We start from the raw sequence: 26,819 nt of genomic DNA, 5'->3' as shown, positions 1-26,819 counted from the left end.
TATGTTTTTAACATTTTTACGAAAACAGTTTTAAAATGTTTAATTTCCATCAAATAATCTGGTTTATTCGACAATGTCCATTAAGGTGAAACCTCATCGAATCCGACCACTTTCACCACTTTCAAAAGCACAAGACTCGGAAATAGTTCCCTGTGAAAATGCTATTTTATGTTTGCTGTGGTGAAGCAAACATGAAATAGAATTTTCATAGGGAACGCAATGAGTATTTCCGAGTCTTGTGCTTTTGAAAATTCGACGTGGTGACTCGAAGTTGGCCATTTTTGGATTCAATGAGGCTTCACCTTAACAATCCAAGAAAAGATGGTTGAGGTTTTTCTGGTAATGCAAAAAAAAAGTGTTTTCTGCTTTTACAACATTTTTACTAGTTTATCTTCCCTGTTAAATCCAGCACTAGATTTTTCAATTAAAGATTTGTTAGCTTAACGAAAATATTGAAAACGTGTTGTTTGCATCGGCAGCTCTAGGGGAGGGGAGTCACGTGCCTCCTCAAACATGGCTGGTCGAGATACTTTTAGAAACAAATAGGGAAAAAAGTCGTTGTGGTTAAATTCAAAGGTGATTTTTTACACTTGAAATTGAGTTGGCTAATAAACGTATGCCCCCTTTGTAAAGCGTTTGGAGCCCTTGATGGTTTCGAAGCGGCACAAAGAACAAAAACGCTGTGCGTGTGCAAGAAAATATTGCACTCTGTGGGATGAGAGGAGCAGAAATAGAGATGACTGATGATTTTTATTGTCGTGTGCGAAGAGATACTTAAAATGTTCCTGATGGAAAATCCAAATAAACAGTTTTCAAAATTCAAAAATAATCTATCTGGCAACACTTGTAGTTGAAATATAATTTTTTTTATGTATGGATTGGTTTTTTTTTGTTGAAAATGTGTTTCTCAGACGTCTTATGTCTTTAAATCGCAAGAAAAAGAAATAATATCGGGATTTTTCCAAAGTGACACTAGACAAATAATTATTCCAAACTTTGAGCCAAATCTGTAATAGTCTATGCTAAGTTTGTGCTTTTGTGTGAAAGACAAATATTGAGATTGTCAAAAAAGTCTAGAAAGGTCTGAAACCATTAAATCGAAATTGTAATAATTTCTTTAAATAGACTAGAAGTGACCGGATTATTTTTAGCTATCAAGTTGCAAGTAGACTTTTAAAAAGCTTCGATTAGCTGAGTATTTTTTGAATTACCATGCAAAGACCGCAAAATATTTTCAAAGGTTGAAAAATATATTTTAAACTCATAATTGGAAAGCATAAATCAATAATAAACTGTTTTGACCACCATTTTGAAATATACATACACTAATAATACATTGTAAGGTAAAAAGGACCTGTTAATGGTCTAATAATACGTTAAAAGGATAGGTTAAACCATTATTCCGATCACGTTTGGACTCGCGTTACCGCGAACTCCAATTTGCATTCAAATTTCCCGAACTACCAGCAAACTTAGCCTCAGCAAATCTCCCCGCACATATTACCAATTACCTAGCAATCAATATGCTATTAAGATTTATCGTCGTAAATTCTATCAAGAAAAAAAAAAGCTTCCTGAATCTGATCTCCAAAAACATCCTGTCCCCGGTTTGTGTCACCCTGACCCAGAGGGTAGAATAGGTCCGGCAGCAGCGGAAGCCAGAATTTCTAGACACAAAATATCCCCCCAAAAGTATGGAAGAAATCCGTTTAACATGTAAATTTATTTACCCACCTGTTCTGTTCCTAGCCTGACCTGACCTAATGCCAAACCGGGTATAACCCGTGTATTCGACAAATCCGACAACGGAAAATGATGGCAAACGGGCGGAAGGGTCTTTCGCCCCACAAACACACACACATACACACAAAAAAACAACTCGGAAAGGAAAATTAAACCACTTTTCATAATTCCATTTCCTGCAGTTTTGCCCTACTACTACTACTACTTCTACAGTAAGGCAAGGCTTGCGTTGAAAGTTGTGATCTACCGGGATTTGGATTTTTTTTTGCCAGATTCCGTTCGAAGGCAATCCGGGTGCGAAGCCTTTTGTGGTCTATTTTCGGCTTACGGATCAAAGTACGGAAGTACGGGTTGAGGTAACGAAAAACCCTTACACCGAAATCAAGAAAGAGCAAAAGTTAGCTTTAAATCAACGTATTTAACATATTTCTTGCCTCAACAGGAGTGGCCGTGGTCGTAGTCGTGGCCACACACCGTAGAAAGTCCTCGACAGATTTGAAAAACTTTTCTCCTGCTGTGACTAGTTTTTTTTGAAGTAGAATACTTCTCTCAGGAAGTTCGGCTACATAGGGATGTGAAATGAAAATCTAAAACCGAAAAAAGTGAAAAATATGTCCAATTTCAAATGCTAATAAATCGGTTAGTATTCGATGGATTTCCTTCTTTCTTGCAGCAATAGATTGGAAAATCTTCTAAGATTCTTCCCAAATGCAGATAATTGTAATTTTATTTTTCAAACTATTGTACTATCGAAAATAGTCAAGCCTTGTCAAAACGAAAACTTCGGCCTCTGATTGGTCGTTATATGATTGCTTCCCAAGCACGGTCGACAGAATCATAGACCTTGCCATTTGAAATGTGCTATTTGGCCTATACAGGTCAGACTCGATTATCCGGAGACTCGATTATCCGGAATTCGATTATCCGGAATTTTATACTCGATTATCCGGAATTTTATTTTTTGGTGTCCGTTTTCAATTTTTATTCCGGAATTTTGTCTTTACCATTTAAGTCACTTCCGGCATGTTTGAGACATGTCCGAATCGAGTGAAAATAATCAATGTCCAATTTATAATTTTTTTGATTCTTAAGATTTTTCCCCCTTTCGCCTCGGAAGTAACTTCTGGTTACGCCACTGCATCGTACAAATAAAAAAGGAAAGAAATATTTATTTTATGTGCGCTAATCGCAAAATTTCAGTATTTTTTGTGTGATTCGATTATCTGGAAAACTCGATTATCCGGAATGAAATTTTTTTTGATGTTCCTGATAATCGAGTCCGACCTGTATAAGAGCCTGTTTCACCCGAAACCGTTCATTATAATTCTGGACTGCAACAACAGCAGTCCTCCCTTAGCAGCAGCAGTGGATACAACAGCAGTAGCAGTGCAGCGGACAACGGCCACAGCTGTGGTATGGCAACGGATAGCGGAGCGCATCTCAGCATCGATAGCAGGGCCAGGTGATGCAAGGCAGCGGATACCAATGGCAACGGAAGCGTCCACTACTGTGGCAACGGGGATAGCGCAGCGGTTGACGTTGGTCTCAGCATCTATAAAAGCAGGGCCAGCTGATGCAGTGTGGCATTTTAGTGAAATGCTGTCTCTGAGCGATTGCAGGCACACTAGCAAATGCATCCAATGAAAAGAACGTTCTGGAAAGCTTTTTAGTGTTTATTTTCCCCCAAGGAATACTTTATTTGCTCTGCCAGTAATAATGCAAAGTTTTGATCGGCATCTTATCAGACATTGAACTACACAAAAAATTGTCCTTTTCAGGATGAAATAAAAACCTAATTAAAGAATTAATATTTTCTCTTAAATCAATTTACACTTCCAAGAAATTTGGAACAGATATAAATTTGGTTTCATCTCCGTGTCTCAGAGCGTACTGAATTATCTTTTCCTTCAGTCATGAGCACAACATCCGAAAAGCTTTAATTATCAGCATAAAAATAATTTTTCGCATAATTAAAATTCAAAAATTATCAAGTCCAAATCATGACAAGCAACTATATTATTGAGAATGGTCAATCCTTGTTGAAGCGCAAAATTCAACTGATCTGATTAATCGTTAATATGATTGCTTCCCAAGCACGGTCGACAGAATCATAAACCTTGTCATTTTAGATTTGCTAATTGTCTGTATAAGAGTAAGGATGGGAAATATCGACTGAAATGGCTATCGATAGTTATCGATGATTTCCTACTACTATCGATAGGTTTTTTATCCCTATATAAGAGCCTGTTTCAGTTGAAGCCTCTCATGATAGCTCTAGACAGCGACAACAGCAGTCTTCTACCAGGCGGATAGCGGCCACAGCTGTGGCATGACAATGGATAGTGCACTAGTTGCAGCGGATCTCAGCATCGATAGTAGCTGAGCCAGCTAATGCAGGGACAGCGGATACCAATAGCAGCGTATAGCAGCCAAAACATTAGCATGGCTACGAATAGCGTAGCAGTTGTAGCGGGTTTAGCATCGATAGCAGCTGATGCAGTGAGGAACTTTAGTGAAATGCAGCCTCTGTGCGATAGCGGGCACTAGCAAATGCATTTAATGAAAAGTTGACTCATTTTGACAACACATGAGCCGTCTAGTTTTGAGTGTTAAATCAGCTTTTCACTGTTTATTTTATCACAAGGAATACTTTATTCGCACTGTCAGTGATAACGCCGAGATGTGATCGGTATCTTATCCGATATTGAATTGAACAACAAATTAAAAAATGACTGACACGCAAGCAGCCGGGTTTTCTTGTAAAAGTATTTTACTTCATCCTCGCGGTCGTGGCTTTGCACACAACCCCCTGTGATTTTTTACTCTCTTTTCTTCCCCCACTCTTTTATCGGTCCACCGTGTGCATGTAAAACCGATCTTTGCTGTCGAAAATTCCACCTCAAGGGACAATAAATTTCGACTTTGTGGGCAGAAAAGCTGCTGCTGCCTCGGTTCGGGCTCTGACTCGGGCTCGAGCGCGGGCACTCTGGAAAGTGTCGCGTTGGTCTCCGAATGTTTTCATTGTAATTGGATTTGAACTTAATCTCCACTTTTGAACTCTTTCTTAGGGAAAGGGTAGGCGGGCTGGGGCCGGAAGTTAACCCGCAAGCAGTGTTGCAAGTTGTTTGGAAATTAGTTTTTTTTTTCGAGGAGGTAGAAGTTGTATTCTATTTAGTGATGTTTTAAAAGGCCGAGGTTGGCTTGGCTTGGCACTAATGAGCCGTTAATCGATACCCTGCCAGATGCCACCACTGTACTACACAGTCATCTTTATTGTCAACGCTTGCTTCGATGTCGCCTTTGAGACCACTGCGGCGGTGGCGATGCCGCAGCTCGAAGCACTCGTGCTGTTACTTGATCCTTCTTAACCTCCATGCCTACGTCTCAGCAACTGTTTCTAGAGCGATACTTCGTTTTTTTTTCTCGTGCACTACCCTAGCCTCGGTAAGAAGCAATTCTTGGCGGTGCTGTTACAGGTAAAAGTTTTGATATAAATAAGGAAAATTTTTTAATGTTTATCCAACAAACCCAACTCGCATGAAATGGAGCTCATGTGGAAAATTCTGCAGATTGCTTTTGGGGCTTTTACCTTCTGTTACCCTCCTACATTCTCTTCAGTAACGAGGCTCTGCATGTGAAAAAGTAGAGCTAATTTTCAATGTACGATCCGGCACACGGGATCGAGAAATGTGGGAGGGAGGGACCGTTTTTACGCGCATTCTTTCGGTCGCAAGGCAGGACTATCTGCAGTTCGACGGTAGCCACATATAAAATATTTCTCGTTATTGTTATGCAAATTAATCTGTGAGATTTCTTCCATTTGGTGTACGAGGCTTTTATTTCATTTTTTTTTGCATCATGCTCTCTACACGAAGAATTTGTTTATTGGTTTTGTTTGCGGAGAATAATAAATAGCGTGCAGTTTCGGTTCGTTGGCTACGATTTGAAAGCTCTCGGGAAAATGCGAGCACAATTTTGCGTAGACTTTGGTTAATTTTCAAAGTTTGCAATACCTCCGGCCAATCGAGGACTCGTTTTGAATACAGGTGAGTCGGAGTCCGAGTCCGGTAGCCGTAATTGAAAATTGTTATTGTAATCAGTGCCGTCCAGTTCACTATTGCCGGGGTGGAAAATGCATTTTCCCAATTCGAACCGATATCTGCCAACAATCAACATTCCTTCCGGGCTGATTGTGAGATTCAACAATCCATTTCCCTGCATAGTTTTACTCTCTGGCTCGGAACGGAAGTGCATAGATCGGTCGGAGTCGCCTTCGGCAGCCATGTCGGAAGGGTTGGAAAATGCTTACCTGATGCCAAGCAAGGACAGGCCATGCTGATGGCACGACGGTGAACAACGAGAAAGCGATAGCCGGATATGCATTCCGGCACATCAAGCAACGTACTCAACCGAAAATGTGAAAACGAGCACAGAGACTTTTTGAAAAAGCAAAAAAAAAAAAATAAACACTACCAACAGGCGAGCATTCCATTGAGCGAATGTGCACACGACCAAGCTATTTTTCTGGGCACTTTTCCCTCTCTTCAACTCCCTGGCAAACGCAAATATCACATTCCGAACGTGAAACCGGAAACTGGAACTAGTGCCAGTGTGTGGAGCTTGTTTTGGAGCCTAGGGCACCAACCAGCAGCAGCTAAGGAAAGAAGGAAGCAGAGCCGATGGTTGCCGAAAGAAAAAACCGTAACAGGCTGTGGAATTTCATGCCTCTCTTTCCGGGTTTTGTTTTTTTTTTGGCCGGGAACGCATTCGGGATGAAAGCAAATATACTTTATGTTTAGTTAAACCATCAAGTAGGCAAACTCGCTGCATACGCGCAAACACTGCCAACGCCCGGTTGCTATTGGTATTGTCGACCTGGAAACAGGTTGATATCGTTTGAATGCATCACCGAGCGCCGGTTCTATTTAGGGGTGACCCCCGCGACTTTGTCGCGTTGGCCTGCTTGGATCATCACCTCAGTCGTTAGTCCTAGGTGATGTGTAATCTTCTGCTTTTTTTATTCTTCTAGTGTGAGTAGAAGCAGGGTGGAATGTTGTTCGATTTTTTTATTGCGGGGTTTAATAGAGTAATTCAGATGTGAAGGATCGTTTCTAAGCTACGTGGTTATTAAGAGGACGACCAAAACTACTCAAAGCATAGGTGTCTAGGAATGTGTGTTTAATATTTCACATTTGAATCTTTAACTAGTATTGAGATGTGAAAAATCTATATCATCTGCTTCTACTGGAAATATGTGATAGTTCTTGAAACGACGATTGGTTTCAGTTTTTACAAAGGGGGGAGTTATTCAAATTGTGCCTACTTTCCCGTTTTCTTTGGAAGGAAAACAGCTTGAATGTTTGGTAGAATACTTTCCTAGGTAATAGTGACTCCGAATAAAAGCTTGTTCAATTCGCGGGATGATTCTCGTTTTATTATTATCTGTTAGATTTCTACAACAAAATACTCTTGTATTACAACTGCCAGATTAACAGATACTCCACCACCAACGTGCATAATTTTCACTACACAGCAAACGGTGAATTCGACCTACCGCGAATTGAATCACAGCATGAGATAAACGGGACTCTGCCTCCTTTGTTACGACCCTGCAAATTCGATTGAATCGAATAGCGATGTACCGATGAACAAAATTGCTACTGGAGAAAACCAAGGTGATTGTCTTGAATACCTACGAAGAGGACTAACGCCACGACGTTGGCAGCCCGGTGAGAATGAATTTTTATATCTTGCAAATCATGAAATGCTCAATTTTATATTTAAAATAAGCAATTCAAAATAACGCAAAAAATTTTTAGAACAGAATCGCTTCTCAGCACCCCGAAATATTTTTTTTTCGAAGTAGGTAATGTTACCTCTTGCCATAACATTGCGGATAGAAGATGACAAAGAAATGTTTCGTTTGCTCTGCGAGTCTTCTAATTTGTCGCTTACATAACATTTGATCGAATTTAATAAATCTTTACCACTTTAGTATGGAAGAATATTTCAAAAAAATAATTTTGTTTATTTTAATTTTACCAGGTTCAACAAGCATCAGTGAGTCGCTAACAATATGTAGTTTTTGTTAATATAATACAGATCTCTATAGAGTTAAATTTTCAGGATATGGGAAGTTCCATACAAAGTGTCCATACCACCTGGACACGCCCATCAAGGATTTTGAAATCTCTAATTTTTTTTTTCTTACTCGTAAAATGTACGAAAAATACTGACAGATGATTTTTTATGAGAACAAACTAGGGGATCCAGAGTTTTATGAGTTTTGAGCGGAAGTGTTGCCAGATAGATTATTTTTGTATTTGAATACTAAATTTACATTATTCAGCAAATGTAGCTGGTTTTATTTTAAGTTTGATAATTTCACAGTGTCCCTTGAAAAATTTCACGTAAGAAACACTTATTATCCCGCGGTAGTATGAGCCAATCGCGAGTTATGACATTTCTATGAAAATAGTTTAACATGTTTTTAATAATTTTTCTTACAATTTATAGACGTAAGAAGTCCGAAAAATACTGGTAGGTGATTTTTGAAGCAAATGTACCAAATAACCCAGAAAAAATATTATTTTTGGCCGAAAGTGTTGCCAGATAGATTAATTCTGTGATTAAAATCTAAATCAACATCAACATGCAGCTATATTTATTTCGAATTTAACAGTTTCAACGTATTTCTCGGAATATTTCAATTAAGAAACACGAATCACCCCGAGGTAACGATGATAATTGAAAAAAATCAAAACCTTTTTCATAAAAATGTTATATCATATTACACTGGGGTCTTTTTTTACGCCGTTGGTTGTACCGCGTTGAAAAAATCCGCGTATGAAAAAAACCGTGTAATTTTAAATAATCGCGTAAAAAAAACTCCGTTCAATAATAAGATGCGATTAAAAATAATGGCACGTAAGTAAATATAAACTTGAAAAATGATATAAGAATGGTAATGAAACACACAAAATAAGTTTATAGTGCTTCTTAAATGAAAACTCATTGAAAAACATGACAATACCTTTTTTATATAATTTTGCCACATGTTTAAGCTTTCGTTCCTCATAGGAAGTGAATCGCAACGACTCTGACTCGTATCGTTGTACACTTATTTATGTATTTTCGTTCCTTCTTCCCAAATCAACGGAAATTGCCTATTTTTTGATAATAACAGCAAATATATTGAAAATATGCATTATTTAGATTAATAAAACAGAATATCTTACTGTCATGAACCATACGATTGATATTTACTTTATTGAATTGACTTATACTAAACTTGTTTAATACCGCGTAAAAATAATCTTCCAAATCGCGTAAATATAATCCGCGTTATTTAAAAAAACCGCGTAAAAAAAGACCTCAGTGTACTTCAGAGTGATGTGTTTTTCAAGTGAAATTTTTCGAGGAATACGATAAAACTATCAAACTGTAAACAATATTTAGCTGAATTTGCCGGAAATACAAATTTAGTTGGGAAATACAAAAATAATCTATCTGGCAACACTTCCAGTCAAAACTAACGTTTTTTTTTTATTCCTTGGTTATACCAGTACTTTTCGGACGTCTTGCGTCTATAAATTAGAAGAAAAATTAATGAGGTAACGTAGAAGGAATTTCGTGAGAAAGTTATAACTCAAGATTGGCTCAGGGTGATAAATGTTTCTTACGTAAGAATTTCCAAGGAACACCTTGAAACAATCAAATCTAAGATAAAAGTGGCTATATTTGCTGAAAAATGTTAATTTGGTTTTTCAAATGTAACAAAAATCTATCTGGTAACACTTTCGATCAAAACTTATATTTTTTAGTAGTAAACATTGTTAACTTTGATATATGGAAAAATAGATTTTTAAACAATGTTCCTCTCAGCTGGTCTCGAGGTACGATGGTGGCCTAGCAAGCCAGTCGTCATAAGTTCGAGTCTCAACCTGGGAGAGACTATTAATGTTTGTAGGATCCAAGCGTTAGCCCCGCAATTGTCTTGTACACTTAACAGTTGGCCGCGAAGTTGAGTTCCGAATCGGAATGTAGCACCAAGGCTTTACTTTACCCATTGAGATATTTAATATTTTGTAACAATTTGGTAAATTTAGAATAGAAAAATTAGAACTTATATTATCATAAAGTGAATCCGATTCAAATCAACATATTACAAGAAGGCTGCTGGGGCCACGCACAAATGTGTGTGTGTTATAATTGAGAGTGAGAGTTCAAATCAAAATGCCTATAAGAAATAAAAGAATGCATCCATTTTCAAGTTAGTTTGAAATTATTTTAAGAAAATAAGAAAATGCATTATATCGAAAAAGATCAAATTTTCTCCTTAAAATAATTTTAAATGGAATTTTACATTATTCCCAAACTTGAGTGACGAATGACTCAAAGTTAAAGCCCTTAAGTAAATTAATAATAGTAATTATTTCTCCCAAACTTATGATGAAAAGTCCTGGATGGAGAAATGTAAGATAAATTTTTACTTAAAAATAATGTTGCAGCGAAGTTTTTTAATTTCAGCATGTTTGATTGTGTGCCGTGTCGAATAAATGTTAAATAAAAAAACCTCTTTGAGAATAACCAAATTCCAATGTACAATGCACAATGGTCCAGAAACCAAATTTCCGATGAAATCAAGTATTTAACTCTTTTATCTTTAATCTTATCTTTTGAAACTGTGTTTGAACAGCTTTTAGAGGTTTTTTATAACAACAATGAACAATGCTGACATCGAAAGTATTTTGTTTGTTCGTCATTCTTTTTGAGGCAAATTTATTTTTGGGTATTTTCTTCCAAAACTAGGAATAATTACCATTAATTTGATCCAAATAGATCGAAAATTGATCAACCGATTTAAAAGTTATGAAGTTTTGAAAAAAAAAAAAATACATCAAATAAAGCTGTTTTTATGGTAACCGTATTTCGGAATTGGTGATTCAAAGTGCTGCAATTGTGCCCAAAATTGCAGGGATGGATCTTTGTTGAAAATAACTAAACCCGTATTTTTTCGTTGGAAAATTAGGATGACCAGCTCCGAATAGGATGACCATGAAAAACGGCTTTATTCGATGTTTTTTATTTTCATAAATTCATAACTATTGAATCAGTTAATCGATTTTCGAGCTATTTGGATCAAAATGAAGGTATTTTTTTAGTTTCAGAAGAAATAATAACGAAATAATGATAATTTACAATTGGCGCTCTATCATATGTAACAACTTTGCAGAAGAAAGTTTTCTCCAGAATATTACTATTAAAGCTAAAGATTATTATTTGAGGAACTTCAGATTTTAAAACTTAAGATTTTGAGGTTATGAGGATTTTAAGATTTTGGGATTTTACAATTTTAGTATTCAATGATATCAATATTTTGGTGTCCAAAGATCATGGTATTCTACTTGAAAAGCAGCTAAAATTCTCCTTCTTTCAAAAAATTTGTTACCTAAAAAGCAAGATCATAGAAAATATTTTTATCGGTCCAGAAAAATATACATCTTAAGAAAACAAAATTAGTTAAAAAATGATAAAAAAACATTTCTAGTGTTCAAACTGTTTGCCTGATTAGTGTAGTGCCTTCTGCAAAGTTATAGACAACTATTTCGTGCTTTATAAAAATTCTACAATTGAAAAAAAAAATACTTAGAAATAAAAATTGTTGAGAAGTTGTTCTGAAACTCGTAAGGGGTTTTATTTGGTGCACAGTTTGTTCGAAATTTGACTGCAACGTGGCGCTAAAGTCATGTAGTTTTGGATGGGACCATTTGGAAAGTTGTCGTCTTCAGCAAAGTTGTTCAAAGGGTCACGAAGTTTTATTTGATACACCGTTTATTTTTGAATTTGACCGCAAAGCGGTGCTTGTGTGCATGTAGCTTTGAACACTCTGAACATCACTTATCTGCTGCGATCTTTAGGAAACTTTTTCAGAAGGTCATGTGGCAAACTTTGCTGAAGGCCACAGTTTTCGAGGAGGATGTAATGGATCAAAATACCAAGCTTTTCGTGATGGTATTCCGTAGCTATCTTTCCACCTTTTAGAAGCCCTTGATCTTCCGACCAACTTCGCTGAAGACCGCAGTTTTCTAGAGAGTAAAAATCACGGGATAAGTTAAGGTTAAAATATGAAGAATTGCGTTCACACCAATGCTACGTAGCGACAGAATACTACACTGAATCGCTCATCAATCAAAAGTCCTTGGCCTTTAAATTTTCTGAAGACCGTAACTTTCCAGTTGAAAATTTGATCGACAGTCAATTCATAAATAATCAGGCAATTGAAGAACTTTTCCTTAGAAGTAGCGATTTCCTTAAATCTTGCTGACAATTCTACGCTGCTAGATGGCACCGCTAGGTTAAATAATTCGTGTTTTTATACTATTTTTCATATCTCTCAGAAACGTGATAAAACCGAAATGCTTTGCTAGATAAATTTGAGAGTGATAAAAAGGAAACGCGAAAAAAAAACGAACCGTGTTAAAATCGACTCGTGACTGCCTTTATTTTTTAGCGACCATTTTGTAAATTTATAACAGAAAAATTTAAACTGATGTTATCAAATGAGCTCTTCAGACACTGGATCCGTTTCAAAACAACATATCAACTGCTGAGGCCTCGCACAAATGTGTGTACTATTGAGAGAAATGCGAGCTCGTGAAAATTTAATAATCCTTCGTTGATTTGAATGCAACTTTGCACACGTGTTTGGTTGAGCAATTTAATTATTTTTCCCAGTTAGTGAAAGGGTGTATGCACTTTTGCACCGGTTTTGTTCGTAGCATTTCAGCTCAGAAACCATTGCACAGTGGTCCAATAAGGTAAAAAGTGGAACTTAATTCCATAGCGCCTTTTACCCTCATCCTAGCTTAAATGTGTCTTCGGAACAATCGTTTGTTTGTTTGACCCGCATAATAGCAAATTGTCAAAAAGTATGAAAATCTTACTATACTAAAAATAAAAAATTAACTTTTTTTTGTTAAGAGATAGAAGAATAGTTTGTTCAGCAAAGTTGTAGAAGATTTGAAAATATTAAACTTTGTTGAACAAATGAAAATTCTATCTTCTCTCGGTACAAAGTTATAAAGTATAGTTATTACATGGAACTTACTTAAAAGTTAGTTCTTATGTACTTAACTTTTGTTAGTTGCATTTTACACGAAAGTATTGTTCAGAAGAACTGTTAGGGCACACACAACACACGTTTTTGCCAAAGGTCATATATCTCCAGGACTTATCCTTACAAAGTTATATCATATTTTAGCTTATTTTTTCGATAACTTCAAGAACGTATAGGTTAAAAAGGGGCAGGTGGAATCATGATGTCAATACTTTTCCTTGAAGTTAAGCTAAAGTACTATAAACTCCTCTAGGTTCCCAATCCACCCATATCAGAGTACGGAAAATATATGTTACAGAAGGTTTTCATATATCAAAAATACTGACTTTTTTATGTTAAGAGATAGAGGAATGGTTTATCCGGCAAAGTTTAAGAACGTGCAAAAATATGAAACTTTGCTGAACAAACAAAATTTCTATCTTCATTGGGTACAGAGTTACAGAGTATTTTCTGTAAAAGTTACTTAAGATTTAATTTTTTGCACTTAACTTTTGTTAGCTACGTTTTACTAGAAAACATTGTTCTAAAGAAGCATTTGGGCATATAAAACACACGTTTTTATTGAAGACCACACATCTCCAGGACTTTTCCTTACAAAGTTATAGCACATTTTAGCATGTTTTTTTCGATAACTTTAACAATGTATTAGTTGTATTGACTGTACATAAAATCTATCTGAAAACGTATTGTTGGGAACTGGTAGTGCTTTTTAAAAATATATTCACATATTTTGATCAAAAACAACTTACTCTAAATAATAACTAAATTTCAATTTACACAAAAAACATATATTTCAATTTTCTTTTCAAGAATCTTATTATAGTTATAATATTCTAATACAATTTCTGATAAATTGTCCAGGATGGAAAAATGAAAAATATTTTTTGTTATGGAATATCGAATTTGGAAAAAAATAATAAATTTTGACATTTTTTCAATCTTTAGTATTTAACAAATATTTTAAACATTTAAAATGGTCATTTCAAATTGGAAAGCTTTTATGAAATAACTTTCGAAATGCATCCATTTTCAAGTTATTTTGAATTTATTTCAAGAAATTTAGAAAAAAACGGGATAAAATTTTCTCCTCAAACTATTTTTTATAAAGTTCCACATTATTCCCAAACTTATGAAAATAAGTCCTAGATATGAAAAAATGTAGGAAAAAACATTTTATGAATAATTATGTAACAAAGATTTTTTTTAATTTCAACATCCTTGAGAGTAACCAAATGCCATTGGTGTAATATGATTGCAATAATAATTTCAACTCATAAAATTTTTGGCAACTAACTTTTTGTATGCATCTATTTGTGAGATATTTCAAAATAAAGTTTAAGAAATTACGTTTTATTGTTGAAATATGCTTTTTGTGAGTTTTTGTGGTTTTCCAGCAACAAGCATAGATAAATTGAAACATACGATTCGAAGACATCTTACAAATAACGCCCAATCAACACACGAATTACATTTTTTTACTGTTAGCGTGGGTAGCTATCGCAATCGCAACAGAAAAAATACTATGAGAGGGCAGTAAAACAAGGTTGTACTATTCGAAAGCCTGGTCACAACTCGATAATCCTGTGCATGATACTTCAAGACAAAGCAACTGAATGCGATGCGGTCTTACCATCCAGAAGAACTCATCACAATGCTGTGTCTGCCCACCAAGGCTACCTAAATAAAAATGAGTGATTGACTTTTTTTAGGGATTTTAACCGCACCGGTCATTCGCCACTAATGAGCGATTAAATCACGTATATTCTCTATTTATAGTGAACCAGCAAGCAGCCAAGAGCAAGCGGAAAGGAATATGAAACTGAACTGATTTCGTTTACATAAAAAAGCTGTTGGGGCCACGTACGAATGTGTGTGCTTGATTTGAGAAAAATACAAGTTAAGTACAAAAACCTAACTCCTAAGTTACTTTTATATAAAACACTCTGTAACTCAGTACTCAATGAAGATAGGAATTTTGTTTGTTCAGCAAAGTTTCATATTTTGGTATGTTCTAGAACTTTGCCAAATAAACTATTCCTCTATCTCTTAACACAGAACAGTTTGCACTTTAATTATATGAAAAACTACTGCAACATATGCTCGCCGTACTCTAATATGAGTGGATTGGGACAAATGGAACCTACAAGAGTTCATAGTACTTCAGCTTAATTTCAGGGAAAAGTATTGATATAATGATTCCACTTGTTTCTTTTTAACCTATACGTACTTGAAATTATCGAAAAAAGAGGATTCAATTTTACACTTTCGATATTCAGTCGGTTTGTCTTCCATAATCAATTAATTTCCCTAAAAAACTCAGAAGCGAAAACAGACGTCTACTTGCGCTGCACGCTTACTTTGATCCCCTGTTGCGGATTAGCTTTTGTATTGTTGTGAAATCTTGATAAAATTGATTTTAAATGACCATGATTCCACACCACTGGAGTACAATTATTTTTAAAAATTATATTCAAATTGAAGTTTTCTACCTTCGTGAAATTATATGTTTTACTAAAAAATCCAAGAAAATTAAATTCATTTTTTTTAAATTTTGAAATTTGGTGTTGAATCTAAAAACTGTTTCTGAGTTACAATACTTAGAATAAAGTGTGTGCCAAATTACATACGCGCTTAAAGAAAACTACTCTTCATCTTAAAAAAATTTCGCTGCGTGTAAAGTATCCAGTTTGCCAACCAAAGTACGAGTGCAATATTTCATTCCAATTGGAGACAATCGAAATTGGACAAAAGGTCATTTTTCACGTTTCCAAAAGTTATGATGTTTTTAATTGTTTCCACATCATTACACCCTATCAAAAACCATACAAGAAGATTTTTTCTTGTAAAGCACTATTTCGAAGAAAAATGCAAATCGTCTCCCCCTGTCATTCTTTCACCTCTCTAGGCAACCATCAGAGGTGTATATTAAACCTTCTGAATTGGCCTACTCTGATAACGAAGAGAGCTTGCCATAATTCCATTATCAGACAAAGCATCCGAGAGGCTAATTGTTGTCAGTAATCCCCCCACATAATCCAACCGAACGATGAGCAATTCTGAAGCGCCCTTTGTGGAACGGTAGCACACACACACACACACACACACTCGACATCGTCACCTACTTGGATTCCCGTGACGGTGGCCTGGCCATTGCCTGACGGATGGAGTTTCATTTAGTTTTACGAAACTCAATTTTCTTGTTTATCTTGAAAACCCGGGGGCGGGAGGGAGAAACCGCCCCTTATTTGCTTGCGATTTTGGTTGATAAATCAGCATTCATTTGTTGATGTGAATGACGGGCGGCAAAGGTTCACACACATAGTACCGATTCACAAACACAGCAGCATACCGGGAGAGTGTAAACATCGAACCTTTTTGCGGGGTATGAATATCGTCGTCGTTCTTTTGTTTCATTGGTTGTCTGTCATCCCCCTGACCACCCGCACTTTATTTTGCCTTGTCATGGTTCGTCATCCTTTAAAAGTGATTGCGAAAACCAGGATAATCCCCGTTTGCTTTTTCCGTTTGACGGTTCCCAGAAGATAAGCAAATTTCTCATATATTCGCTGCCAGAAATTAGAGGTAACCAGGTTACCACAGACAGTTGGCGTGCGACACCGTCTTCGAAAATAATTCGCTGCCATCCATCTTCTTACGTGTGGGATGACTGGTGGCTGTGGCTGTCGTTTTCATCTACTTCGCAGATGAAGAACAATGGGCAAAACCCAGAGCAATACTAAATCCCGTGTCGCACTCGAACGAACACGTGTTTATAGGGAGAAGGTTGTTGCACGCCAAAATGTGTTGTAGAGCACGAGGATGATAAGTGTGATGAAAACTAATTCAATAATAAAAACGGAAACGGAATTCCACCCGCCTTGATTGGAAGAGTCGAGGGTTTGCTGTTGTTGTTTTTGCACTCGGACCGAAATCTGGGCACGATTTGAGATGCTTGGCACAAGATCAATTGCCATCCCCGGGTCCCCTAATGAGCGGGAAACATGTGTCATATAGGTGTATTTGTGTGTGTGTGTGTAGAATGTACCGGAACGGATTGCGTTACTGTCTCAGCGTCGAGCCGGATTTGATTATCCGCTTCTGATTTTGGCCAGGCTAATTTTGCGCTGGAGATTGCTTTTCTTTTTGTTGATTTTTTAGCCGGCCGTCGCGCCAGAGCGAACGAACGAACGAAAAACGTCGATTGATGGAGGCTTCTAGCGTAAATTATTCTTTAATCCCTAGCGCAATGTCGAGTTCTTCACAATATCCGACAGCCGAACCGACCGAAATTGAACGGAAGCTGCTCTTTATGGTCGTCATAAAGTCGCCTCTTGCAAATCGAAATTTGCGTCGATTCCTACCCTACCCTTCGCCCCTTTCTGGCCAGGTGGCAAATTCGGTTCGAGTGGTACTTACGATATATCCCCAAATGGAGCGAAGGCATCTTTCAGTGTCTGCGTTTCGATTTCCGGACTGAGATCGCCGACAAATATGTGATAATGCTCTGCAAGTGAGAAAAAAGAGAAGAGGAAAAAAAAGTTAGCAAGTATAAGGACAGCGGTAGGATGTCAGAAATAAATTAAATTAATCTCTATCGTCTGGCTGTCTTTGTGTGAATGTGTGAGCAAGCAACACGAGAAACACGAGTGAGAAAAAATGGGTTTCCCATCAGCAGCCACGTTTACGTTTGCGTTGTTCCTTCAGGCTAGTGGGTGGGAGGCGAAAAAGCGTATCGTAATATCCTTTCGATTGACTGTCTGATAAGGGACGGTTCAAAAGGTGTTGAAGAATGGATTTTTTTTGCTCCTGCTCTTGTCGTACCGAAAAACATCGAAACCGGAATAAAAGGCACTTTCATTATGGTCGACACACGGAAGGTGAGGGATAACGGAGCCCACAGTAAATAAAACAAGTTAACCGATGTTTGTGGGTAACACGGCAAAATAAAATAAAACACATTCCGATGGGTTTTTGTTATCATTTGTGCTTTTTTTCCCCCTAGTTGTTATTGGTTCCCAATTCATTCAATTGACGGTCGGCAAAGGAAACAGTACACTTTCGCTCAAACATAGACACACGCGAGAATGGTACAAAGCACACCTCCTGGCCCGAGAGAACGACAGCGCATGGATTGCAGCTATTAGGCCGAAAAATGAATCGAACAACGATATGTTCAATTTGTATTTAGATTAAACAATAACAAATAATAAATGTGGATGAATTGCTCGGTGCGCCCGGTTATGCTTTTCCATTACGGAACCACAACCTGGCCAGAATGCCAGGGTTCGCCGTATGCCGTTCGAGGTGCCAAACCTGGCGTACGATAGTGGAGCAGCACACTGCCGAACGGCTTCAATTGCATTTAGTTTTAAGCACAATGTATATTCCATACCAGGCGAAGAGCGAGTTATTAATACCGCAAAAAATATATCCATGAAATGTATCATAGAAATTAACGAGTGTTTCGTTTTTTTTACTATTTACTGTTCAAAATCTAACCATTGTGTAAGCAGGAAAAATCATAAAATGCAACCGTCGCATGTTACTTCCTTGAGGTTCAGCAGGCTGTTGACACCAATTGATTGCGATATTTTTTCAACAAATAAAAATTTAACTTCTCATGTTTCTACTTGCTTTGATGCCAGCTCTTGATCTTACGGTGGCGTAAAATTAACTAAAGCTGAACTCAAAAAATTATGTTCCATGTCTTTTTTAAATTAACGCTTGATCCATTTAGTTTTTTGTCGCACTAAATGGGACATTTCTTCTTAAAACCTAAATTAATCCACCTAGCGGTCAGACTCAGCCTTTCTCATTCAAACTTATGATTTGTAAAAATAGATTTACATGAATGCTTAAATCCAATGAATGATTATCCACTCTTTGGGTTCTAAAATATTGATGTTGTAATTAAAGTATAAAATATTAAATTTTACGTAATGTTAGTACATAAGAAATAGTGAAATAAAAGCAATGACTCTTAATTTCGAACAATTTAATCACGAGCGATGCCGGGAACGTTCAGATAGTACGATACCACATTTAAATCATGTTGAGGCCATATATATTGATCGAAGCAGGTAAAGTGTTGAATAGTCTTTGAATTTCTTTTCTTTCTAAAACTTTTGAACAGCATATCAAATTGTTATGAAGTTTGTTATTTGTAAGTTTGAGAGATGACTCATTTGTATGACACTAGTTATGTTCAAATAAGTCGTGTAATACTTGAGATAATAGACTTTTGTTGTTTTACAAATTAAAACATAACGGTTGCTTAAGTTTGATTACAATCAAAACCACGTGTTCAATCATAATTCATCAGTTAACCCTTAACTAGCCCGTTCATCTGATATCAATATTGTTCAAATCGGTTGTGTAGTTTATAAGATAATGAAGTTTCGTGATTTTCACATTTCGATACATTACAGACGAAGTTACAGTCCGATTACTGCAAAATTCAATGGGGTGTTATGAGGTAGGTAGACCTTTTATTTGATACTAATTCTGTGGAAATCGGGTCAACCATCTCTGAGAAATATGAGTGAGTCCAAGTAAGTTGTCTTGGAATATGTTTCTTTTCATAGCTGGATTTCACATTTTTAAACATAACAGGCAAAGTAATAATCCGTTTGTAAAAAAAAAATCATTAGGGTCTCATGGGGCAACAAGACCTTTCATATGACACTAATTTTATAAAAATCGGGCCAGCCATCTCTGAGAAACATGAGTGAGATTAAATAGTCTCCAGAACACGTTTCTTTCCATAACTTCTGAACCACATGTTCAATCTTCATAAAATTTAAAAGTTGAGGGTTTTTAAGGTAGCCCGTTCATTTGAAACTATTTTTTTATCAAATCAGATGTGTGGTTTCTGAGATATTGATGTTTCGTGATTTTTACACTTTGATACATAACCTCTAAACTAGAAATCAGATTACAATAAAATTCAATAGGGTCTCATAGGGAAACTAGACCTTTCATTTGCAATTAATTTCATTGAAATCTGTTCGGTCAGACCATCTCTGAGAAAAGTTAGTGCGAAAAAAGGTGCACATACACACGTACACACCCACACACAAACATATACACCTATACATGCTTATATGCAGAAAATGCTCGATTCGTCTAACTGAGTCGAGTAGTATATGACATTCGGCCATTTGGATCACTTTTCTACCTTTTAATTAGCCAGTGATCGTTAGGAGGAAGTCAATATGTTTACTTTCATTATGTGATTTCACATTTTCATGAACAACGGACAAAGTTACAATCCGATTGCAATGAAATTTAATGGCAACTTATGGGGCAACTAGACCTTTCATTTGACACTAATTTTGTGAAAATCGGTTGGGCCATCTCTGAGAAAAATGAGTGAGTTAAACAACCTCAGGATAACTTTTCTTTACATAACTTTTGAACCATATGTTCAATCATTACGAAATTCAAAAGTTAAGGGTTCTGGAGACAGCCCGATCATTTGAAACCAATTTTATTAAAATCGGTTGTGTGGTTTCTGAGATATTGATGTTTCGTGATTTTTACATTTTGATACATAACCTCTAAACTAAAAATCCGATTACAATGAAATTCAATAGCAACCTATGGCGTAACTAGACCTTTCATTTGCAATTAATTTTATGAAAATCGGTTCAGCCATCTCTGAGAAAAGTGAGTGAGAAAAAAAAGTTGCACATACATACACACACACACATACACACATACATACATACATACAGAAAATGCTCAGTTCGTCGAAAGGGGTCGAGTGGTATATGACATTCGGCCATTGGGACCACTTTTATACCTTTGGTTTTTCCAGTGATTGCTATACCTTTCTAGGAGAAAGGCAAAAATCTTGAGATATCATTTTGCAGCAAATTTATTGACCCTTAAAGGAAAAATACATAAGAGAAATCGTTTCATATCGCTCATCATCTTTCACACAGTGGAACTGTCAACTCGATCCGCCATTTTCTTCCATCATTATGTAAATCAGCCGATTTTTTGATCATTCTGTCACTTTTCTTCAACTTGCTTTTGACTATCGCCCCAAGGTTTTTCAATTGGACAAAATTCTGAGTACAGTAACTGTTCGCTAACTGGGTGCTGTTTAACTGGGCTGCTTTTTAACTGGGCGTTCGCTAACTGGGCTATAGCCCAGTTAAAAAGCAGATGAACGTCAAAAATCAGCGTTTGGCATAACGCTGTCAAAACGAGATAGGGGCTCATGAATAGTGAATTGAGATCGATTTTTTCAGTTCAATGGATTTTGGTTGTCATCACACCCCGATCAGAAGAGCATAACTAAAAAATTACAAAATTCTATCAACGTGAAACACAAATAACATATTTTGATACAATTTTATAATTTTCCACATAATTTTAATAACAAAATTGAATCTGAATGAGTTACAATAACAAAACGTGAAATGAAGTAGTTCTGAAACAAGTCTAACTAATTTTTCGTTTTTATCAAAACCTGTTGTTTCCAACAATGTTTGTTATTAAATTGTTCTATATACTATCTTATTTTGTTAGAAAGCTGATATATTAGTAACAAATTTTGATATGTGTTTGATACTAGTAGAATCATTTCTGTTATAATTTCTGTTATTTTAACACCTAACGGGACCAAATTAAAAACACAGCCTGTAAGGGTTTTCCCGTAACAAACTAACAACTTATGTTACATTTTTGTTTTTTCTTTCTGATCGGGACATGCGATCCACCAGACTCGTTTCCAGGTCAAATAAATATTTTGTGGAAAGAACATGTTCCCAAGCAACGGTTAGTGTAAATAAAGCACACGAAAAGCTAAAGACAATGTATTATTTTTCATTTCATCAATCAGGATTTTTAGTGTATTTGTTTTTAAACATTTTCCAATTTTCGCTGAGGGAGATTTGCCTAGCGCCATTACATCAAAATCCCCCTCGGTATTTGACGACATTTGAAATGTCAGCCCAGTTGGCGAGCGACATTCGTTAACTGGGCTAGGCCCTCAGCCCAGTTAGCGAACGAATAGTGTAATTTGTTGGGTTGATAGATGATATCGATTCCCTTCTCCTTGTCATGTGATTGGATGCCGGCGAAATTCACTTCTGGAGGCACTGTTCTTGTACACCTGCCCATTCATGATTGATTCGGTGTTGAATACCTTGTTTTTTTTTTTTTGCTGCAGCTGCAGATCGCCTGCCACACCATCAGCTTGCGAGGGAACTTGTCAGAAAACACGAATTTAAACCGCTTGGCGACATCACCTCTGGATTGTTATCCTGGGAGCTACGCGAAATCCATTTTTACATATTAAAATGCAGCCGTCGAGTTTTGTCAAAACTTTCCTATTCAGCATCCTAGCGCGGCGTTTTGCAACGAGATTCTGCTTAGGGTCCGTTTGGGGTGATTGCTGGCGTGGAAAGACCACAGGTTTTCTCGCTGACTTCGAACAGTGCTGCTAGTCAATCGTTCCACTTCTGCGGTTGCTTTGATCAGCGCGATCCAGTGTTAAAGTTTGATTGAATCGTTTCTGCACGCGGTTTACGGATGAACTCGAATTTGATGAAACTTTCATCACTAAGTAAACAAACCTCCCTCATCACTGAGCTGTCATTGGTTTCTCGTAAACGATCCAATTTCAGTAATTTAGTAAAAGTTTCGGTAATTATTTCTCTCTTCTTCTTATTTTTTTATTTCTCACTGATTCCCTCTCTTCGTATTCGTATGCGAAGATTACTCCGAAAATTGCAAGAAAAATTATGCTTTTTACCATGGTCTCGAGGACATCCCGTTATCATGAAATATCCCTTTGGGTTTACTTTCTAGTAACTATTCTACTATATCGAGAATCGCCCATATCAAATTTGAAAGAGATCGGTCCAAGCGTTCCGAAGTGTTGATGGAATAGGCATTCAAATTTACTTTCACTTTCGTATAGATAGATTTCAAATTTCTTAAAGACTTATTATTTTGGTAATAGTTTAGCTTGCAAGCAAGTTCAAAAATCACTTCTCAAACTGCCAATAGTTATAGTTATAGTTGATTCACTTGGAGCAGAAATCTTTACTAGAAACGATATTTGATCGTTTTTAATTTTCCAGCAATTGGAAGAAACAACCTTAGGATTCAAAGTCAATTTTGGGTTTCAAGGCGTCATTCCGGATCGAGAAACACTAATTTTGAAGAGTATTCGAATATTTGATTAAACTTTTCACACTTTGCACAAACTGGAAATCGCCATTTTGATTTTAAAAGTGACACTGATTCTTATTTTCTAAGCGTTATACTTGTTTTTGATGGATGTTTTCGAATGTTCCCCATAGTTTGATACTGTTTTTAATAAGCCTTCGTGAATTTGAAAACAGCGTCGAATATCATTTTGAGCGATTTAGTAAAATTGTGGTTTGAATTTTCGGTTTTGTGGTCTCGGTAAATGATCTGAACGACAATTTTCTTAACATCCGCCGTTTCGGCCGTTGGTTGCGGCCTTTTTTGAAAGGAATTCTGAAATAAATTAGTTCATTGAACAACATTGTGTTAACTTACAATGATAGCGTTTTTTGTTCAGCTAGTTTTTGTTTTGGTATGCAACATTTTGAATTAAGTTTCGTGCTGCAGGAATTGAAAATTTTGTTTTAAGCGGTTGTTTTATTTGTTACTAGCTGACCCGGCAAACTTCGTCCCGCCTATTTTTGTGTTTAATTTAATAATTTTCAACATTCCAAATTCATTGATTTCTTGCGATTTGTTTTTATCGTTCGAAATAATTGGTTTTATCGGAATGACAACATCCTCGTATTTGCTTTTAGTACATCCCCTTTATTCCGGAAATACTCATATTGGGTGGTATTCAGTTATTTTCGTTGTTTTCCAGAAACTGAAAGTGGTCATCTTCGAATTCAATATAGTGTCCAGGGTCAATGCTTGGCTTCTATACATTATTTCGATTACGGAAATATTCATATGTAGTAGTATTCGGCTGTTTCCCAGAAGTTGCCATCTTACAATTCAAAATGGTGTCTGAGGTCAATTTTCAGCTTCATGCATCATTCTGGTTAAAGAAAGACTCATATTGGGTGGTACTTGGTCACTTTAGGCTATTTTTCAGAAACCGGAAGTCACCATCCTGGATTTTGAAATGGCATTTGGAGACAATTTCTGGACTCTGAGCGTCATTCTGGTTTAAGAAACATCCATAATAGGTGTTATTGAGGCATTTTCGGCTGTCTTCCAGAAACCGGAAGTCACCATCTTAGAATTCAAAATGGTGTCTGTGGTCGATTCTAGCTCCTGTGTATCATTCTGGTATCGAAGCATCTCATATTGAATGGAAATCGGCCTGTTTTTCAAGAAGCGGTAGCATCATTCTAGTCATTCTAGTCGAAGAAACATCCATATTAAGTGGTATTTGGTCATTTTCGTCTTTTATCCAGAAACAGGAAGTCGCCATCTTGTATTTCAAAATGACATTGTGTGACAATTTCTGGCCTCTGAGCATCATTCTGGTTAAAGAAACACCCATATTTGGTTGTTTTTGGATCATTTTTGGCAGTTTTCCAGTCACAAAAAGTCGCCATCTTACAATTCAAAATGTCGTCTAAGGTCGAATTGTGGCTTCAATGCATCATAAAAATCCCTGATATACCCATATATATATATCATTTGCCGCTGTTTTTCAGAAACCGGAAGTCGCCATCTTGGATTTCAAAATGGCATTTGACTGTTTCTGGCCTCTGAGCGTCATTCTGGTTAAAAACACCCATATTAGGTGGTATTTGGTCATTTTCGGCAGGTTTTCATTCACCGGAAGTCGCCATTTTACAACTTAAAATGTTTTCGGAGGTCGATTCGTGGTTTCAGTGCATCAGCACGATTTCGGATATACCCATATTGGGTGGTATTTGATCATATCTCGCTGTTTTTCAGAAACCGGAAGTCGCCATCTTGGATTTTAAAATGATATTTGGAGACATTTTCCGGATAGAAACTGGAAGTTCCCATCTTAAATTTGACAATGGCGTCTGGAGTCGAAAATTCCTCAAAAACCTCAACACATCAAATTAGGTCCCATTTGCTTGATTATTTCTCGAGATGTGCAGAAATTTGTGTGGAACCCCTCCTTTCAGAAGAAGGAGGAGTAACGAAACATTATAGACATCTTTGTTACCCCTAGAAATATTCACCTGCCGAATTTGGTTCCATTTATTTGGTTTGTTCTCGAGATGTGCAGGAATTTGTGTTTCATTTGTATGGAACCCCTCCCTCACATAATAGGGAGGGGTGTCGAACCATTATGGACATATTTGTTACTTATGAAAACATTTACATGCCAAATTTGGTTCTATTTGGTGGATTGGTTCACGATCTGTGCGAAATTTGTGTTTCTTTTGTATGGGACCCATCCCTTTTAAAAGAGGAAGGGGCGTCATCCACCTCCAAATTTGGTTCCATTTGCTTGGTTAGTTATCGAGATGTGCAAAAAATTATGTTTCATTTGTATGGGACTCCTCCCTTCCAGAAGAGGGAGGGGTCTCGAACTATCTTAGCCACCTTTCTCAGCCCATAAAACCCCTATATACAAAATTTCACGCCGATCGGTTCAGTAGTTTCCAAGCCCATATGGAACAGATAGACAGACAGACAGAGCTGCATTTTTATATGTATAGATAGATAGATATTTAGCACTCAGCAGCTTTTTAGTCTTCAGTTATTTCTCTCTTTTAAAGACGTTTCTGTGTCACTATTCTTACATTTTTTTTAGTCTCATGTAGATTTCCTGATGTTTGTTTTAACTGACTGAGTGTACTGTTTGGCCCTCATGATAAAGCTTTGCTGAAAATAGTAGAGCAAAGGGTTTTGTCTGAGAAAATTTGAAGAGTCTCTCGGTTGAGGCTTTGGTTGTTAATAGTGTTTGTGTATGTGGTTGTGTATAGCTGTAAGGTTATTTGAGTTTTCCTTTTAAAATGACTTCATTTAATAATCCCTCTTGAAAAGAGTCGCAGCTAACAGCCGAAACGTCGGATGTAAAGAAAACTGTTGCTTAGATCAGCGGTTCTCAACCTGAGGTACGCTAAAAATAAAACTAGTAATGACTAGTAATGACTAGTAATGACAGTCTATTTTTGATCAATACTTAACATTTCGATCTATTTGATAATTTTTCACTGTCCTTCCGAACCCGAAAGTCACCATCTTGGATTTCATAATGACGTTTGGAGTTGGTTTGCTACCCCTGGGCATCATCTTAGTTCCAGAAATCCAGTTTTATGAAAACCGGAAGTTGCCAGCTTGAACAATTAAATGTTTTTTTTTTTTAGTTTAAAATAGTTTATTTGACACGGCACGATACAAATTATGTTTAGCTGAGCCAAGTACATGTTTTTTTTTAATTCTGAGTTAGCAGGGAAAAGAGGGAGGCACATTTTTTATATCTCGCTGCCGACTACGAGCTAGTGGGGATTTAAGGTGAGAGGAGGGAAGTTACAATTTCGATTTTAACTATATTGAGTTACAGGATTCATTTATTTGTACATGGCTAAGCAGTGATATTCCATTTGAGCAGTTTTGGTCTGAGGTGTCTGCGTGAACATTAAGAAGCCGAGTCTTCGTTTTAGTGTCTCCACCATGGTGTATCATATTTATTCATTTTATGACGGGAATTGTAATCTAGCAAATAGATAAAAAAAAATCAAATTTTAATGCCAGCATTTTTTATAAACCCGTATAGCTGTGTCATGTACTGGAGATCACCGCTTCCCAGAATGTCTCTAACGGGTACGTTCGGTTGTTTTCCTCGGGCCCGAAGGGAATCTATAAGCTCAGACCTAACACCACAGTATTCGGTACACGACCAAACAACATGCTCGATGTCATGATAGCCATCGCCACAAACGCAGTGATTACTGTCTACAAGCCCTAAACGAAAGAGATGCGTGTTTAACGTATAGTGATTGGACATAAG

At 36.7% G+C, this 26,819-nt stretch overlaps 1 protein-coding gene across 9 annotated transcripts in view; it reads right to left on the bottom strand.

The window, feature by feature from the left end:
- Window positions 1-26,819, bottom strand: part of LOC129723978 (nucleolysin TIAR) — a 1,146,678-nt gene that overhangs the window by 178,771 nt on the left and 941,088 nt on the right. For all 9 annotated transcript variants that reach the window (XM_055678526.1, XM_055678553.1, XM_055678581.1 and 6 more), the window contains one exon: window positions 17,279-17,366. In XM_055678526.1, the coding sequence (XP_055534501.1) occupies window positions 17,279-17,366 (88 nt within the window). The remainder of the gene's footprint in view (window positions 1-17,278; window positions 17,367-26,819) is intronic.

Source organism: Wyeomyia smithii, chromosome 1, assembly GCF_029784165.1.
Source record: "Wyeomyia smithii strain HCP4-BCI-WySm-NY-G18 chromosome 1, ASM2978416v1, whole genome shotgun sequence".
Taxonomy (NCBI): domain Eukaryota; kingdom Metazoa; phylum Arthropoda; class Insecta; order Diptera; family Culicidae; genus Wyeomyia; species Wyeomyia smithii.
This window is presented reverse-complemented; position numbering and strand designations above follow the sequence as displayed.